This window comes from Cavia porcellus, unplaced genomic scaffold (genome assembly GCF_034190915.1).
Source record: "Cavia porcellus strain 051 isolate PalLab524CR breed Dunkin Hartley unplaced genomic scaffold, mCavPor4.1 scaffold_20, whole genome shotgun sequence".
In the NCBI taxonomy this organism is placed as follows: domain Eukaryota; kingdom Metazoa; phylum Chordata; class Mammalia; order Rodentia; family Caviidae; genus Cavia; species Cavia porcellus.
Window position 1 is genome coordinate 35,368,864 of NW_026947503.1, and position 14,449 is coordinate 35,383,312.

Genomic DNA, 14,449 nt, shown 5'->3' on the forward strand with positions numbered 1-14,449 from the left:
TCCTTAGTGATCTAGGAGTTAACTGCAAATATCAGCAATTTATATTAAGCCCAGCCTATTAGTCAAAAATAAACCGAATAATAGCAAGTATTGGTGATGCTGGGTAAAACAGGAGTCCGTGAAATGACAATTTTCAACCATATTGGCAGTACATAGGAAGACTGTGTATGTGCATGTCGTACACTGGAGCATTTTTCCTTCTTGGAGAATGTCTTAAAGCTGTGGCTTTCTTAACACTTTTTGATAGACTGGTACAAAGTATATTTAATGTGGCAAAAAGTAAACTAAAGTTTTTTCTCTCGTCCTTAATGTGTATGTTTCAGAATCCTCTACAATGATGGAAGTGCTTACTGGGGCTGTGACCTCAGTTTAGAGAAACAGCGGAGTATTACATACTGGGGAATGTGTATTGCTCATTGAGGGGTTCTTTTGGTTAAGAAGTTTGAAACTTTCTTCACTAGAACAGCTTTCACATAGTCTAAAATTCATGCCAGCCTATTTTAAGAGAGGAAAATCTAAATACATAGTTACCAAGAGAAGAATAGGCAATGAGCTGTCTTAGTGTCATACAATGGAATGTTATGTCAGCTACAGTGAGTGAATGCGGATGTAAGATTATTTATAAGCATGAGTAGTTACACTGAGTGAAGAAGGCAAATTGACACGTATTAAATACATATATTTATAAAGTATAAAAAATATTATTTGAATGTAGTATGAAGGAAAACTTACAGTGACCATGATGAAAATTATGATAGTGGTTATCTCTGAGAAGCAAATGAGAGGAAAATGTTGCTTAGCGGTACTTTAGCGGTATTTATCATATCTTACATCTGATCAAATACTAATAATATTTGATAGCTGGTTGGAAAGACAAGGATGTTCAGTATCATACTTTTTTGTTTGATTAGCACACAATATTTAGAATTCAGACCCTTGTACATGCTGAACATGTGATATATAGTAACCACCCCCTCGCTTTTCTGAAACCAGTCTTTCCACAGGAAAAGCCAAAATACCTGGAAAAACAAATTTAAGATGTATAAGAGTGTAATGGAGAAAATGATCAACTTTTCGGTGGCTACTGAGTCCATTAATGTCTCAAATAGGTTCTGTAGAGATTAATATACATTTGTTGCATTTCCAATCAACGTTCTATGAGGTTTCTGTAGATTGTGTCATGCTGAATGTAAAATAACCAAGCATAAGAAATTTGAAAAATTAGCAATATAGAGAGCTTACCCTGGCAGATATGAAAACTAACTAAAAAACAGTAGTAATTAAGATTTTGTGATACTGGTATTAAATTTAAACAAATATATTAGTAACAGAATAGCCCACAATCAGACTGAATAGGGATTCATATACATGACAGGAGTGGCATTATGAATTACTGCAATATAGATTTTAATAAACAGTGCTGGTAGACTGTCCTTATATGATTAGATCACTATCTTGTTCCTTAAAAGTGGATTTCTAGCATTTTAGAGACCTACATACTAAAAAAAAAAAAGTTTATAAGTGTATCCAGAGGAATTTCTCTGTTTAATAAAAAGTCAGGGTACTTCTTTGTGCCTCAGATTCGTCATTTCTGTTGTTGCTGGAGTAGTGTTAGTGCTGGGGATTATACCTGTGGCCTCACCGTAAGTAAATGCTGCATCACTGATTTTTTACTCTTTTCCTGTTGCTTCTGAGACAATTTGACTTCGTTTACTAGATTAGCTTTGCCTGTTTTGAGAAATCATGAATGGAATCAGCGTATCATGTTCAGCATAAAGTTTTTGAGATTTATCCATGTTGTATATAACTGGCTCACTCATTTTGTTTCTGAGCATTATTCCTTTGCATGAAATATCCTGTTACAATGTTTTCTTGTTGACAGTTTGATGGTTACAGTTTGTGGAATATGGCTACTGTGGGCATACTTGTACATATGCATTTGTGGACATGCTTTCATTTTTCTTGGCTATCTATCTAAATTGTTATGTACAGAGATGAATGTTTAACTTTAGGAACTTGCCAGTTTTGTGAGGCTATTATATCCTTTCACATTTATATCAGCAGTGCATGAATGTTACAGTTGCTCCATGAGATAGGGGAATAATAGCCCCAAAGGATGTCCAGATCCTAATCCCCAAAACCTGAGAATGTTATTTTAATGGCAAAAGGGACATGTAACATGTAAATGTTAAGAATCTTGAGTTGGAAGATTATCCTGGATTACTTGGATGAGCCCTAAATGTAATTACAAGTGTCCTTATTAGAAAGGAATGGAGGGAGAATTGGATGTGATGGCACATATCTAATTCTAGCACTGTGGAGGCGAGGCAAGGGTTTCAGGGAGTTTGAGGCCAGGGTAAGCTACATAGTGGGTCAAGACCAGCCTAAACCTACCTATTGAGAGTGACTCAAAAAAGGGGGCAGGTGGAGGAAGTCTTTCATAACCTAGGAGGAGTGTAACAGTGGAATCAGAAATTGGAGTGCTTTTCCTTGAAAATGGAAGAAGGGAGCACGGCCATTAGACACTAAAAAACACATGGTAATGAACTTTTCCCTCAGACCTTCCAGAAGGACCCAGCCAGCCCCACTGATACTTTGACTTTGTGATTTTGGCATATTACTATTTTAAAGGCATTAAGTTCGTAATAATCTGTTAGCGTAGCAGTAATAACAGTTTGTGTCCTTACCAAACTTTGATGTGAGAAGTTTTTTTTTTTGACTGTTCTAAATAGTGTGAAATACTGCTGCATTGTGGTTTTAATTTACATTTTTCTAATAATTGTTGATACCAAAAAAACCTGTAAACTTTAACTCTTCTTTTTCATGAAATATTTGTCCAATGTCTTGTCCAGTTAAACAAAATACTGAATATCGTTTCCTTTGAAAAGATAGTTTTTTTTGTTTTTTGTTTTTTTGTCTTTTTATCGGTACCGGGGATCGAACTCAAGACTGCCTGCTTCCAAGGCAGGCGCTTATGCCATTGAGCTAAATCTCCAGCCTCGAAAAGATAGTTTTTTATACTATCTACTTTTGTATAGTCTTGTCTTTATTGTAAAATTTTTTGTTCAGTCTGTGACTTGCATACTCATATTTTCATTGCTGCTTTTGGTAAGCATTTTTTATTTTGGTTTGTTTTATATAGCTTTCTTTCATACTTTGTGTACTTCAAAATCATGAAAATATGTATTTAGAAGTTTTAAGATTCTGCTTTCCTATAAGGATGGTATGAAATGGTAGTTGAGAATTATTTCACATTATTGAAAAGTTGTTGAAAAATAGATTAATTCAATGTTTTGGTGGAAAATGAGTTGACTATATGCATAGTTCTATTTCTGTACTTTGTATTTCTATAATTGTTTTTTTCTGATGCCTACTCTACTTTTAATTACTAAGGCTTCTTAATAGGCAGTTTAAGTCTTCAGATTACCTCTTTTCTGCATTAGTTTGGGTTATTCTAGATCTTTTTTGTTTGTTTGTTTGAATCTTAGCATTGTCTTTATCAATTTCTTCAAAAAACAAACCAGAAATAACATTGCTGTAATTTTGATAGGAATTATATTGGTCCCATACCTCAAACTGGGAAGAGTGAATACTTACTAAACTCAATTGACATTTGATCCTGGATGTTCTGAATTCTTCCTCATACTCGTTTTTTTTCTCTTTGTTCCAATTTTAAAGTTTTTAAGTTGGTCTGTTTTCAATATCATTGCTCAGTTTTGTCAGATGTACCTAATGAAATCTTTATTTTCTGCTACTGTGCCTTTTGGGTGGGCGCAGGACAGTACTGGGCATCGGATCTTGGGTCTTTACCCTCAGGCAAGCCATTTTTATTTTTGTTTTTAGACAGTCTTGCTAAGTTGCCTAGGCTGGCCTAGAACTTGGGATTCTCCTTGGAGTGCAGGGATTACAGGCATGTGTCTCCATATTTGGTTTGTATTTTTCATTTCTAGCATTTCCCCATGATCCTCTTTTATTTTTAATGTCTGTGATAAATTTCCTATTTTATTACACATGTGCCTGTCTTCTTGGTTTTTTATAGCTACCTTAACTACTGTGTCTGATAATTTCAGATTTCAACATGTAGCCCATTTCTGATCTGAGTATATTTTTATTATTTTTCCAAATCGATTTTATTTTAGGGAGAAGAGGGAAAAGAAAGAAGAAAAAACACACTAAAAATTTCAAAATACATCAGGGCGGCAACAGTGGTACATACATTGTACATTGTCATCCTCAGATGATTTACCAAGGACACAAAACATCTGCATTCAATTGTCCAAACAATACAGGAACAAATCTTTCTCTTCAGTGAGCTCATAGAAATCAGCAGTCGAGATTTTGAGTTCAATCCTCGGTACCACTCCCAAATAATAATACTACAACTGTCTTAACTATTTTTTATGTATACATACACATACGTTGTTTTTTTCAGCTTCTTACACTAAGGAGACAATACGATGTTTACATATGTGTTTTATTTCACTAATGAATATGGTCTGAAATTATATCCATTTACCTATAAAACTCTCCAGTTTGTCCTCCTTAATAGCTGAGTAGTACTTCACTGTATGAAAATACCACATTTTTAAAATTTATTCTTCAGTTGATGGGCATTTAGGTTGTTTTCAAGGTCTTAATTTGAAATCTGGAATTGGAATGCTTCCGACTTTGCCCTTGTTGCTCAAGATTGTTTTTCCTTTTCTGGATCTTTTTTGATTCCTTGTGAATTGTAGCATTATTTTCTCTTTCTGTGAGGAATGCTGTTCGTATTTTGATTGGGATTGCATTAAATCTGTATCAGTTTTGAAAGTGTGGCCATTTTGACAATACTGGCTCTATTGGAACAGGATTTTTCCCCTTTTTTGATGTCCTCTTTGATCTACTTTTTCAGAGTACTTTAAGGTTTCTTACAGAAGTCTTTCATTTCTTTGATTAGGTTAATTCCCAAATATTTTATTTTTCTTGAAGTCACTATGAATGGTATTGTTTTCCTTCTTGGAGGGTTTGTTATGGTACACAGGAACACTATTGAATTTCGTATGTTCATTTTGTATTCTGCTACTGTGCTGAATGTATTCTAGGAGTCTTAATGGAATTTGGGGGGACCATCATGCCACGTTGAATAAGGATACTTTGATTTCTTTTTTGTGTGTATTCCTTTTCTTTGCCTTATTGATTTGGTTAAAGTTTTTGAGTACTGTATCAACATAGAAGAGTGGTGATAGTGGACATCATGGCCTTATTGCTGATTTTAGAGAGGAAAAACTTTGTTTTTTCCCATTTAATATATTGTTGGCAAGTTTATATAAATGGCTTTTATCAAATTGAGATAATGTCCTATAACTGTTTTCCTCAGGGTTTTTGTCATGAACAGATGCTGAATTTTTGTCAAAGGCTTTTCTGCATCTGTTGAGATGCTGGTACGATTTTTGTCCTTCTATTTAGGTGATATATTACATTTATTGAGTTGTGTATGTTGAACCTGGGATTAAAACTACTTGGTCATGCTGTATGATTTTTTTTAATGATTTGGCACAAAATTTGCCAGGATTTTGTTTAGGATATATGGATCTGTATTCATTAAGAGATTTTTGCAGTTCTCTTTTTTAGTTGAGAGCCTTTGTATGGTTTTGGAATCAAGGTAATGCTAACTTCCAGAAGTGAGTTTGATAAAGTACTCCTTTCCTTTTAATTTCATTATAGAATTTGTGGATTATAAATCTTCCTTGAAGACAAAGCAGGGAAAGTGGTACAGAATTTCAAAATAGGACAATAGATTGTCAAAATGGCTACCATAACATCTTATTATCTTTACAACAATTGTCCAATTCCCTCAGGCACAGTAAAATCAAATCAAACAAAACAATAAAACCGATGAAAACAGCATTGAGTAAAACAACAGTAAATTGCAATGAAACAAAACAGAACAATACTGGGTTTCAAAAACCAAGACAGAAATTCCCCATACTTGACGTATTGTGTGCTATCATCCTCCCAATAGATGCTCAGACGATTGGCCTTAATCTTGCAAAGTCAATCAAACAGTGCAAGCATTTAGTTGTATTTATATCTCGGCAGCTATCATCTCAGCCTGCCCTCTGAACCAGCCAATTGCTTACCAGAGTGGGGAGAGTTGGTGGTGGATGTTGATTCTTAGTGGGCCTTGTAGTTTGAGTTAGTCTTACCATGCATCTTAAATTATTTTAACTCATAGATTCCTGGTTGAGGAAAATGAACATTGAAATAGAATGAAGACATTTTTCTGGGTAGCATGTGGTATTTCTTGGTAGATCAGTACTTATTAAAGCACCTAGAAAACCCAGGTAATTTACAGAAATTATTTAAAGATAGAAAGTGGAGGGCTCGGGTTTTAGCTCAGTGGCACAAGCTCTGGTATGGCATGTGCTAGGTTATGAATTCGATCCCCGATTGAAAAAAAAAAAAAAGAAAACTGGAATTAAAATGATTAAAGGAAGTCAAAATTCTACATTGAGGGATATCTTTAAGGAGTAAGCCAAGAGGATATGCACCTGATTGCAGAGTATTGCTTTTTCTGGACATGAGGAGGGAGCCTTTAGGCGGGAGCCTGGGATTTGGGTGTTAAATTGGAAATGTGAGGGACCTGTAAATACAGAAACCTCTCTTCCATATATTTGCTGGGTTTCACTGCCCAATTGGGCTGAAGAGAGAAGCTATAATCTCAGCAATGGAGATTGAGATTTCTTCCAGTTCTGTGGCCTTGAGATAAAGATTGAATAGGGGAGTAACCCTGAGAACAAACCGTGGTGAATACACTGATGATTTTCATCTTATATACCATTTCTTTCTCTTCTAGTCGTTTGATGCTTCTTAGACTGAGAGGCTAAAAGGCTAAATTCAAAATTCTTTTAAAAGGAAAGCAGTTCTTAAAGTATGTATCAAGTAAGATGATAAGGACCTGCTATCCTTTCAAATGAAAGCCCTACAGAGACTTCCTTAGATCAGGGACAAACCTGGTGTAGGGTTTAGTTATGTTTATCACGAAAACTGCAGCCTAGCTATAGTCTGTGTTTTTAACATTATAGAGCAGTGACGGGGAACCTTTTAGAGATGGGTGCCAAACTGCAACCCAAAACCCATTTATTGCAAAGTGCCAAAGCTGTAATAAAAATCTGAATGCTAAGGTTTTAGTTTAGAAAAAAATAAGTTCTAGGTTAACATGTTTTGTCTTAGAAAAATAGCATGCGTGCCATAGGTTCACCACTACTGTTATAGATGAAGCAGAAGAGCATATGTATGAGATCATTAATAAGTGAAGGATAAGTAAGGAAATATCCAGGGTAACCACTAAAAGAACAATGAATGTATAGTAAGAATAAAAATAAAAATTAATGGAATATACTGTATATGATATAATCAAAGGAGAAAAAGGATCATAGACAACCAAGTTAGTAATTACATTAAAGGTATGAAATATTCCAAGTAAAAGGCAACAATTATACTGGACAAGTAATATCCAAATATTGCTTCTTACAGGAGATGCACTTAAAACCTACCATGCCCATGATTCTGGATTCTGTCTCCAGTGCTGTAAACCAAACCAACCAGACAAATAATGAAACAAAGTAAAACAAGAACCCAGAAAGGCTCAGAGAAAAATGGTAGGAAAAGAAGTACCGTTGAAATGGTGACTAAAAGAAAGAAGCTATAATTATAGTAATTGGACAAAGACTGTAATAGAAGTAAAGTAGAAAAAGAGTTACATTTTGTAATATAAAGGAATTGATCTTCCGGACTTGCCATAGTTCTAGATCTATACCAAGTAACATACTTTGAACAACTATTCAAACTTTTTGGTTTTGCACTGAAAAGAGAAAGACCAGTATGCAGTGACATACTTGTGAGAACTTTTAGTGTTTCTCAAAAGTTGATAAACTGAGCAGTGTATAGAAGATATGTATATTAAAGTTAAGACTTAATTGAATTGTCATACAGTAAATATTGAAACAGTTAATGATGGAATTAATATTATTTATTCTTGGAAGTTGTACCAAAAGTGGCCATGTGCTGGGTCAACAGATTCCATTATTTTTTAATGATTATGTTCTTTGACTACATTATAGTAAATAGAAACTAATAGCAAAAGATAATGAGAGCAATCCCAAACTGGTTAGAAATTAAACTATATGTACTTTTTATATTGTTAAAAAGTACTGAGGTTTGAGCTCAGGGCCTTGTAATGAGCTATATGTCACTGGGACTAAAGTATCAGAAACTAGGGAACTTCAAAGAAGTTTATTTTACTCATAGTTTCAGTGGATTCAGTCCACTTATTTGGCTCCAAGACAGAAATGGCATGGATATAAGGTCATGGGAGAGGACAGCTGCTCACATTGTGGTAGGGAGCAGAAAAGAGTCAGAGAAGATCCAGCCAGGGACAAGTATATTTGCCTCCTTAACAGAAGGCTTAGCAGGGAACTAATAAACATGAATCTACTGCATGTAGTTTCTCCCACCAGATCAAGTCACCTTTCAGAAGCACTGCCTCTGACCACAGGGACTTGTGAGGGAAGATTGTGGCTCTTAGCCATTATAATCTCCAGTCCATATTTGTTTTGAGACAGGGTCTCAGTGAGTCATTAAGTTGTTTAGGCTAGGCTCATTAACGTGTAATTCCCTGCCTTACCCTCCCAGAGTGCTGCAATTGCAGGTGTGCTGTTATACATGTAAATAACCTAGGACTTGAAGCAGAAATCATGATGGAATTTAGATGTTTTGGTTGAAAATGAAGATCTCTCAGAGACTGAACAAAGTTCCTAGCATAATAGTATGTCTCTGGTCAGAGTATTAGTTCAGTTTGAAGTGGGAAGATATAGAACTTTAGGATGTGAGGGCTCCTTGAATAAGAGGACTAACTGATTTCTGAAATACTAGGTGGTAGTTTTCCAGTATGTGAAAAATTTAATCGAAGGATGCAGAGAATTTGTGATAGTTACATAGGAAGCTAAGCAAATGGAAAAATATAGCCGCTTTTGTGTTCTAGAGAATACAGAATACAAAAACAAGCTTAGGTGGTAGTTCACTAATGGTAACAATACTATGTACATAGTTACTTAAATGCAATTGGATGATAGTTATTTTGTTGTAGGAGGCGAAATATAAGGGGTACAAGGGAAATAAATTCTCATTTCATGATCTATAAATCATACCAGTATTTGATACTTCAAGATTACCACTATAATCTTAAATAACAGAAATAAAATAAAAATGATAGTATTTTAAAGAACTTCACATTGAAGGAAGAGGGACTTTGTTCTGTATATATGTTACTACTTAGATACAAAAGAAAATGTAGTATGTTAAAAAAAAAGAGAGGCTGACTAATGATCCTCTCAAGGAAGGTGAAAGTGAACTGAATCTATTCTTAACAGACTTACCTTTCATTTCAAAACAATTTTTTTTGTACTTACTGATGCATTTCTCTTCATATATCTTCTGATTTTGCTTTAGGATGCTTCGGTCATGAAAACTTAAGTTGGGAGAGTGAAGTATTTTTTAATACAATTTTGTTGTCTTTTTAAGAATAGATAGAAGTTCTAAAAATGAGGAAAACTTGCTTTCTGTGGAAGTAGGTTGACATTATTAAGAGTTAAGAGTAAAGCAGTAGTGGTAGTGGTAACAGTTTTCAAAGTATTGATAGATTTTACTTGCAAGGTTATATTTCTATTTGCTCAAGACTTTGAGTCCTTACATTCCCATGAGTGGAAAAGGGAATGTCAGAAAGTATGTGGTGAAAGTAGTAATTTGAACTTGTATCCTGTCTTGCAGCTTGCTTTCTATAATATATTGAAATTGTTCCTTGGTTTTAAAGTTAGTCTTTGAGTTATCTTTTCAATGTCTTTTCTAGGGTAGATTCACCAGGCTCTTTCTATAGTGTGGATTGTTGCCTTTAGTAAGAGCATGTCGTCCATCTTGCCATTCACTCCACCAGTGGTGAAGAGACTCCTAGGATGGAAGAAATCAGCTGGTGGGTCTGGAGGAGCAGGTGGAGGAGAACAGAACGGACAGGAAGAAAAGTGGTGTGAGAAAGCAGTGAAAAGTCTGGTGAAGAAGCTAAAGAAAACGGGACGATTAGATGAGCTTGAGAAAGCTATCACCACTCAAAATTGTAATACTAAATGTGTTACCATACCAAGGTAAGTGTTGCTTGATCTGAAGTTGATGATCTGCTATTGAAAATTGTTTATGGGAACCTAAAGAAAAACGCTTGAGTTTTTGTTACGTTCAAATCACCTGTATAGTGATGATTAAAATATGATTTTAACAATCTGTCATATTAATTTTTGACTAGTTAAGTCTTACTTTATAAATCATTTTCTTGAGCAGTGAGGTTTATTCAAGCAAATACATTTAGATACAATTTTATCTTTGTTGCTTACATTTGTATATTTTTTATTTCTGTGGTGGGATGACATTTGAATAAAGATTCAAAGCTCTTTCTGTTACTGGCAAGTAGTGACTGACAGTTTTTTTCCTCCTTTCCTTGCTCAAAACTTAAGTTAGTAAGGCGTTACAAGAGGCTGTTGACTTATTGGTAAATGTTATTCAGTTCTTGGCTTTAGGTTGCAGTGTTATTTCTGGAAAAGAACAGTATATAAAGCAGCTTCATGTCGTGTAGTAGTCAGAATCTATCTTAAAAACTGGCCTCTTACATTGGAAGGACCCGATACTTAAGAGGTTGAAGTTTTGAGTGTAAATTTAATCATTTGCAGATAAGTACCACTATAGAAGTGTGTTTTTTAAAAATAAAGCAGCTAGTGGTTTTTAAGTGTTTCTTTTCTTTGTACATTAACAGATTTTTTGAGTGTCAAAAATAAAGAATTTTCTAAAATGAATGCAATGTCATATATGTATATGCTTGCATATAGGATGTAAAATTGTTCTTTCCTTTGAGCTTTGATAAACACACTCCTAGTGCTTGAGCATAAAAGATCCCAGTAACTCTAGCTTGTTTACTTGCAAATAGTCACAGTAGACTTATTTCCTATGTTTTTGAGGCTGGTTATCCATTTTTGTTACTTTTTACTTGTTTCATGTGTATTTTAAATAAGCCACCTATCTTGGTGTATTCTTTTGCTTTACAAATGCTGTATAGTCTCTTGCTGTATGTGGGGTGGTTTCTAGACACAAGGGATACCGTGATGATAAAACACAAGGGTTCCTGCCCTCCTGAGAGATAGATACATGTACTAAACAAGTGAACAAATCAATATAATTTGAGATGTGATAATGAGTACATAAACAACAGATACTCAGTATGATAGAAAATGCCTGAGGGATGAAGATGTTGGATTGTGATGCTTGAGGTAAGGCCTAAAGATCAGGAGCTAGCTGAAGAGGCTTTTAGGCAGAGAAAAGAGCCTCTGAGGTGGGAAACAGCTTCTCATATTAGGCTATTTAAAAGAAGGCAGAGTTTAAAACATGATAGGAATCTGATCCTTTGTAAAGTACTGTGGGAGCTGAATGAATGTTGGTCTAAATATAAACCAGGGAGGGAAGGAGAGGGGAAGTGGTAGTGGTATTAGGTTGGATATAAGCATAATAGTCATCTGAGATGCTGTGAAAATATTCTACATGCATGATATAAGTGGGCGTGGCTATGCTAGCAACAAAGTGAATGGATTCTGCATGTATGTTGGAAGTGGAACTGACATGTCTTGATATGAATTGGTTAAGAATAAGTCAAGGTATATTAATCTTTCATTTTGTGAGTGGTGGCATTTCAGTTGAAACGTATTAAATGATCAGTGTGTGACTGATAAGATCTTTCTTAGTGGTGTTTGCTCTTGAGTTATTTGTTTTCTGATAAGAGAATTGTTAAAAGAGAAAATAAGTATTTTATAAAAATGTGGTAGGCTTCGGATTTAGCTCAGTGGTGTAAGTGCCTGCCTGGCAAGTGCGAGGTGTACTGAGTTTGATCCCCGGTGCCCCCAACCCCCCCCCAAAAAAAGTGATAGGTGTTATGAAACAAGTACACTTAGGGAACTGCCTCCAGAGAAGATTTGTGGAACTTTGCCTTTAGAGGAATATTGGTGTCAGGATTGAGTCTAGCTGGTGCAAAAGTGGAATTACTCAGAAGTGTGTTTTATCAGGAGTGATTCTGTGGAATGAATACTGTGGAGATCAAGGAAGATTGGTCAAGGATTCCCAGCAAGGAGTTATCTGTAGGGTATAGAATGAAGGGTGCAAGAGATGTCAAGGGTGACTCTGAATATAGTCAGGAATCACAACACACTGTGTAGCAGAAAGTTTGTAGTCAACTTGAGTGTGACTGGAGTGTGGAAACACTGAAAAGGCTTAGTTAAGTCCAGAAGGCCCAGCAGTCAGATTAAATTTGAAGTAATAGCATTTGACTCCATTGAGAAAACAAAATAGGCTGTCATGAGTAGAGTTAGGGAGACCACTTAGTAAGTTACCTCAACAAAAGGAACTCGGTGGCCCATGCAGCGATGGGTATGTGGTTTTACCTGGTTCCACTCAGGTCACATTGCTGTTGTAGCAGTTGGCCCACCGAGAAGCCGGAGGGTAGAGCTCTTTCATGGAGAAGGCAAGGGAGTAGCCTGGTGATTACAGGTAACTCCGTGGATGTTTAGACTGTGAGGGTCAATTTAGACACATTTTTTTCTTTATTTTTTTGTTCTCTTTATGGCATATTTTAGAAATTTCTTTTTATAGTCTAGAGCTTCTTCATCATGAGTTTTCCTCTCTCTTTTACCTGATTACTGAAGGTTAAAAAAGTGATCAGTGCTCGTTGCCTTGTTTTTCAATATCTAGAGTCCCTTGAAGTTTAGAAGTTTGCCTAATTTGGTGTATGTTTAATATAGATCTGCTGATCGTTAGAAACTTAACTTCTTACGCTACATTTCAGTGCCACATATTTTCTAACTTTAGGAGAGCAGTTACATTATTTCTTGAATAGTAACAGTCAAACAATAAATTTTAGATGCAGTTCATTCTATATGTAAAACGTAAAATATGGGGAGTAGAAGGGAAAAAAGCTTTGTTATGGGTAAATGCAAACCTTAGTTTAAAAGATTTAAAATGAGATAAAATAGATGTAGTGAAACTCATTTACTTTAAAGTATTAATAAAATACTTGAAGATTTTTCAGACTTCAAAACGTAAGTAAATTCAGTTGATGAACATAAGAAATTTCTGAATTAAAAAATGTCATTTTTAGTTGTAATACTTGTTTTGCTGACTTTTAGCAGTTTCTATCCTTGTATCTCTGCCTCACTAATATTAAAGGTAGAATTAACAAGTTCCTGAGGGCTTGAACCCCTTAAAATGAATATGCATGATTGTCCTATGCTGCCTGATGGGGCAGTCATGCCTTCACTACTGGTGATTTAAAACCTTCTGACAGCGGCAAATACGAATTATGGCTCCATCATGAATTTGTTAAAGTTAGACACAGTCCTGGCTTTACATCCCTCCTGGTTCCCTCATCTAGTTACTCTTGCCGCATCTGAAGGTTTGGAAGCTTGCAGTTGTATGTAGTGACACGAAATAATTCAGGGACAGAAGTTAACCTATAAGCTGCAGTTGACTAACATTAAGTTTCATGAAGCTTTTCTGTCTCAAAATTTTTACAATTGAGGGAAATTTTCATGAGACAGTCAGATAGTAAGAATGGCAGTTGCTATTTAGTAAAGAATTAGATGTGAGAAGAAAAAATGACTTTCATATTAGTTTATAATAAAGCAGAATCCAAACTTCGTGGGAATGGAGTTCTGTAAAATTAAAAACAAGTTAGTGTAGTGTTCAAAGTAGTAATTTTATAATAACTATTATACATATATTTATCAGAATGCAAAATTTGTTATTTTCATAAGCAGAAGTCATAAGGGCTTCCTTAAGGTGATTTGGTTATGTAATTGCATATTTTCATCTTTTATCCTAAGGAAACAATTAGGAACACAAAGATTTCTGGTACCTTTCAATATTGCTTGTAATAGTAAAAATCCTAACCCTTAGTTGCCTTGATGCTAATGTTAAGAAAGCATTTCTAACTCAGACCACAGCTGAACAAGTAGAAGAAAAATTTCTTTGCAATCTCATAAAAATAGGTGAAAAAATTACAAATATCTGAAATCATGATAAAGTGGATTTATTTTAAAAAGAAAAGAAACATGGCAAGATAAAGTTTATGGCAGGCATCTGAGGATGATTTAGCTACAACAAATCTATTAAATAAGATAACCATGTATTCACATTTAAAAGAATTTGATTACCTTAATGAATCTGGAAAAAGCTTTCTTATTAGATTCAGTATTCATGTTAACAAATAGCAAATTTTCTTAATTTCGTAAAGTATGCATCTAAAAATGTTATTCTTAATCATGAAACGTGGGAGAGAAATATGATATGCTAAATTGTTAAGTGATTATCTGTGGACCTAAAAAAATAT

The 14,449-nt window shown here is 34.8% G+C and overlaps 1 protein-coding gene across 7 annotated transcripts in view; it reads left to right on the plus strand.

Annotated features, from left to right (window-relative positions):
- Positions 1-14,449, plus strand: part of Smad2 (SMAD family member 2) — a 77,248-nt gene that overhangs the window by 17,840 nt on the left and 44,959 nt on the right. For 5 of the 7 annotated variants that reach the window (XM_063231717.1, XM_063231722.1, XM_063231721.1 and 2 more), the window contains exon 2: positions 9,887-10,175. In XM_063231717.1, coding sequence (XP_063087787.1) covers positions 9,940-10,175 — 236 coding nt within the window. In that variant the 5' untranslated portion in view covers positions 9,887-9,939. Of the gene's footprint in view, positions 1-7,515; positions 7,641-9,886; positions 10,176-14,449 lie in introns of all 7 variants that reach the window. The other 2 variants (XM_063231718.1, XM_063231719.1) reach the window with 1 other exon arrangement.